General features: G+C 43.7%; 1 protein-coding gene across 1 annotated transcript; it reads left to right on the forward strand.

The window, feature by feature from the left end:
- Positions 1 to 1,446: 1,446 nt before the first annotated feature.
- LOC119305816 (short-chain dehydrogenase TIC 32 B, chloroplastic-like) lies at positions 1,447 to 3,364 on the forward strand. The gene is made up of 8 exons (XM_037582232.1): positions 1,447 to 1,587; positions 1,717 to 1,948; positions 2,059 to 2,138; positions 2,249 to 2,402; positions 2,477 to 2,555; positions 2,702 to 2,786; positions 2,920 to 2,966; positions 3,072 to 3,364. The coding sequence occupies exons 1-8, from the start codon at positions 1,470 to 1,472 to the stop codon at positions 3,243 to 3,245; spliced, it is 969 nt and encodes a 322-aa protein (XP_037438129.1). The 5' UTR covers positions 1,447 to 1,469; the 3' UTR covers positions 3,246 to 3,364.
- The last annotated feature ends 1,034 nt before the right edge of the window (positions 3,365 to 4,398 follow it).

The raw sequence follows: 4,398 nt of genomic DNA on the forward strand, positions 1-4,398 counted from the left end.
TTTTTGTCTCGCAAACTCTTCTTAATCGGTGAAAATGGAAGATCTTTTGCCTTGTTTCGAAGAAAAAAAACATTGGTGATGCCGAGGAAGGAAAATGGCTCAAACTTCAAACCATGTAAATTTTCGTTGCTAACTTGGGCCGGGTGCATGCATCTATATGCTGGGCCGCGACCAAAAACTCTCTGCCTGCTCATAGATATATCCCAATCTTCTCACTCGTGCCCGGGGTTCTCCTATTCAGCGCGTAGGTTGCGCGCCAGTCCGAACAAGTGGGCTTAGCCCATAATTGCTCCTTTCCAGTTTTGGGATTGTTCTGGAACCTTTCCAACCCTGTTTTTTTCTTCTTTTTTCCCTTTCTCCTCTACTTTTCGTTTTTTCCATACATTCTCTTTCTTTTTGGGGTTTTCCAAATTCGTGAGCATTTTTGTTGAAATCCATGAACAATTTTTTTCAAATCAGTGAACCTTTCCAAATCGGTGAACATTTTTAGAAATTCAATTTTTGTTCATCGAATTCAAAATTTGTTCATCATATTTTGAAAAATGTTCATGGAACTTATAAAATATGTTAAACATACTCAAAATGTTATCAAATTCAAAAAAATGTTTTAAAATTCAAATTTGTTCATCAAACTCAAAAAATGTTCGTAATTGTAAATAAATGTTCATCGAATTCGAAAAATGTTCTCGAAATTAAGATTTGTTCATCAAATTCAAAAAATGTTCAAAGACTTTAAATTGTGTTCATCAACGTGCAGATTTTTGAAATAACGAACATTTTTTGAATCAGCGATCATTTTTTTAATCAATGAATGTTTTTGTGAGATTCATGAATGTTCTTTGAATTCACAAACATTTTTTGAATACGCGAACATTTTTTTCAAGATCATGAACACTTTTTAAACCACAGACATCTTATGCTTTCTGGAGAATTTTTCGAAAAATCACTTTTTTATGAAATTTGAAACTTTTTCAAACTCAGATTTATTTTATAATAAAGAAAAAGTAAAAACGGAATAAATAAACTGGGGTGTCCAGCCCCGCTCATGGGCCGACCCAATAGGGTCGCGCGCCAGGAGAGGGGGTGCGCGCTGGCATGTTGCCAGCGCCTCACGCGCCAAATAGGAGCTCCCCCGTGCCCGTGCTGGCAGAAGTAACGAAATGTATAAACTAACACGATCGGACGGCTTTTCTCCAGGTGGTGACCGAGAAGAATTAGCGAATCAGCAGACAAAAAGTGATCTTTCCATCGATCAATCCGTCGGGTGGATGAGACTCGATGATGCCCAGAATGATGCTCATCGACTACCTCTTGTTCTTGGGGGCTCAAATTTTGTTCTTGTCTTCTTGTTCTGTTATAGCAGTGTTTTTGACCTGTTCCACGCTTACGCTGTTAAATGTGCATGCCGCATATGTTACTCCTACCACATCACGAGCTTTCTTTTAGTGTTGGGAGCTGAGAGTCATCAGATGGGTCTCCTGTCGCTCATCACCGGCAGGCCGGGAGCGAGCGGGTTCGGGTCGGCGTCCACGGCGGAGCAGGTCACCGACGGCGTCGACGCCTCAAACCTCACCGTCGTCATCACAGGTAACAACTACAGTATCAATATGTTCGAGTAAACTTCAAGTTCTGTCACAATCAATCCCTTTTGTAGCATGTTCGAAGGATCCATTCAGGGCTAGGAAACTCTGAGACTCGTGTTTTGTTCATTCACAGGAGGGCCTAGCGGCATCGGCCTGGAGACGTCGAGGGTCTTCGCCCTGAGAGGAGCCCATGTCATCATCGCGGCGAGGAACACGGAGGCCGCTTTGGAGGCGAAGAAGAGCATAATGGAGGCGAACCCGACCGCCCGGGTCGACGTCCTGAAGCTCGACCTCAGCTCCCTCCAGTCCGTCAGGGCCTTCGCGGACCAGTTCAACTCCATGAACCTCCCTCTCAACATCTTGATGTAACCAACCGGCCAACCCCTTCATCTCGATCTTATGATACTCCATTTTCTTCTTCCATATGTACCCTGCTCTGAATAACCAAGCCGTCCAAAACCCTTGTGCTCTGCAGAAACAATGCAGGTGTGATGTTCTGTCCCTTCCAGCTCTCCGAAGATGGTGTCGAGATGCAGTTCGCCACCAATCACCAAGGTAAATGTTGTCCCTTGTATAGCAGTAGTAGTCAACACCTCAATATTTAGAGAACTGACAGTATCAGTATCCTGATACTAACATTTGTGCCACATATTGCGCTCAATCAGGTCACTTTCTGCTCACCAACCTGCTGCTTGACAACATGAAAGCCACTGCTGAGTCTACGGGTATCGAGGGCCGCATCGTGAACCTGTCATCGATCGCCCACGAGCATACCTATCCGAAGGGGATCCAGTTCGATAAACTCAATGACAAGAAAACGTATGAGTTCCTTATGATTCTTTGGAATTGGAGATCTACTGTCGACTGAACTGTTATGGTTTTTGCACTGGCAGATTCGACAGAAGGTCGGCCTATGGACAATCCAAGCTTGCCAACATACTACACGCTAAAGAGCTCTCCAGACGGCTCAAGGTAATATTTCTCTCCAAATTTTCGCCCTTCTACCTTATTTATTCAGAGGAAGATCAATGCTAAATAGAGGGCTCATACTAATTGGGAGCGTCTTAAAAAGTTTCAAACTATTCTGACCCACAATAAACTGCATGTTACTGAAACAGGAGGAAGGAGCTAACATCACGGTTAATTCCCTTCATCCTGGAGTAATCATGACCAATTTGATGAGGCACTCCTATGCTGTCATGAGTACGCTCCCCGGCTCATCTTTCTGTTCTTGTGAATGTATTTGTCGAATGTCATCAAGTTTTAGCTATGCACCATTTTCTGACAAGTGCCTTTATGTCTCCACGGCGTTATGAATTTTCATTTTAATTTGCAGAGGCAATTCAAGTTGTCACTTGCTTGATCTGGAAGAATGTACCCCAGGTTCTTCTCTACTCTTATCTTCGAGTAAAGAACATTTCATTGTGTAGTTTCTTCTGAAATTTAACCTTGTCTAATAGAGGATGCCTTGCTCTGTTTCATTTGCAGGGAGCAGCAACCACCTGCTATGTAGGGCTCAGCCATCAGCTGAAGGGAGTCACAGGCAAATACTTTGCGGACTGCAACGAGGAGAAGACGAGCAAATTGGCAGAGAGCGACGTCTTGGCGAAGCAACTCTGGGAATTCAGCGAGGAGCTGGTCAAGTCTGCGAGTCAGATCTGAAAGCAGGCGAGAGGAAGGCATAGTAGGAACCTACCGCATGCATGGTGAAGTGAACCAGTGTCGTTCATTAACAAATTTTCGTGCTTGTTGTCTGGATCGTGACCTCAGATCAGTATGCACCCTGGTTAAATTTCTCTAATGTATTTGCCGATCTGTTCTGGATTGGGTTAGTGGGACTGGTATATGTCGTCCTAGTTTCAGATTTCTGTTGCCTGAAATGTCACCCAAGTTTCAGAGATATTTTGGCGTTGCCTGATAATTTTTCGGTATAGAGCATAAAAAGAAAAAGCCGGCTATCGTCGTAGAGTAATTTCGGGATTGATGGAGTCCCCAGTGGGGGCACGTCCTGGTCAGCGTCATTATGAGCTTCGGGTCTCTGGCAGGCGGCCATTTGCAACAAAGACATGAATGCTATTGCTCTGCTGATGCTCCCCGTGCTTATCATGCCAGCCCCTGGATCGAATCGCCAGCATAGACGATACCGATCTAATAACAGACATAAATGTATCGTCCAATTACATCGCAATAATCTAGAATTAACATAAGTCTTACAAACCACTATCAGAGGTTAGCCAAATGAATAATCTTACAAACATAAAGAGTTCACCAAAGTGGAAACATAAGCAAATCCTAATGAAGTAGTTTTTGGTAGAGCTCCATCTACGCCACGAGGAACCATGTTCAGTGGATGCACGTAGCCCGTACGTAAGTCACTCCTCGAAGTAGTCACCTGCAACATGATACGTTGCAGCCGCTAGGCATCAATACATTTAATGTATGGGCAAGTTCCACAAGAATTATAACAGTCCTATCTCACCTACATGCTTTTCGAATAAGTGGAAATTTGGCTCCGTTTCCGTAAAGCGATAGTTCTATACAATCTTCGTATATAAGTGGATCTACTCTATACATAGGACACACTACATCTCACAACAATCCGTAGCATACTTGGGTCCACGGCATCTCACAACAGCCCTGGACCTTTAGCCCACTAGTTTGACCAATAGCATCACACCATCAGTGTCACCAAGCAGAGACCTATCCCATTGTTCAACCCACCAAGTTTTTTTAAGAGATGATGATGAGATCTTCCAAAGAGTTTTCAGCCATGCTGCTCAAATTTGTCCATAACCGAGGACACGGTTAATCATGA

This window comes from Triticum dicoccoides, chromosome 5B (assembly GCF_002162155.2).
Source record: "Triticum dicoccoides isolate Atlit2015 ecotype Zavitan chromosome 5B, WEW_v2.0, whole genome shotgun sequence".
NCBI lineage: Eukaryota > Viridiplantae > Streptophyta > Magnoliopsida > Poales > Poaceae > Triticum > Triticum dicoccoides.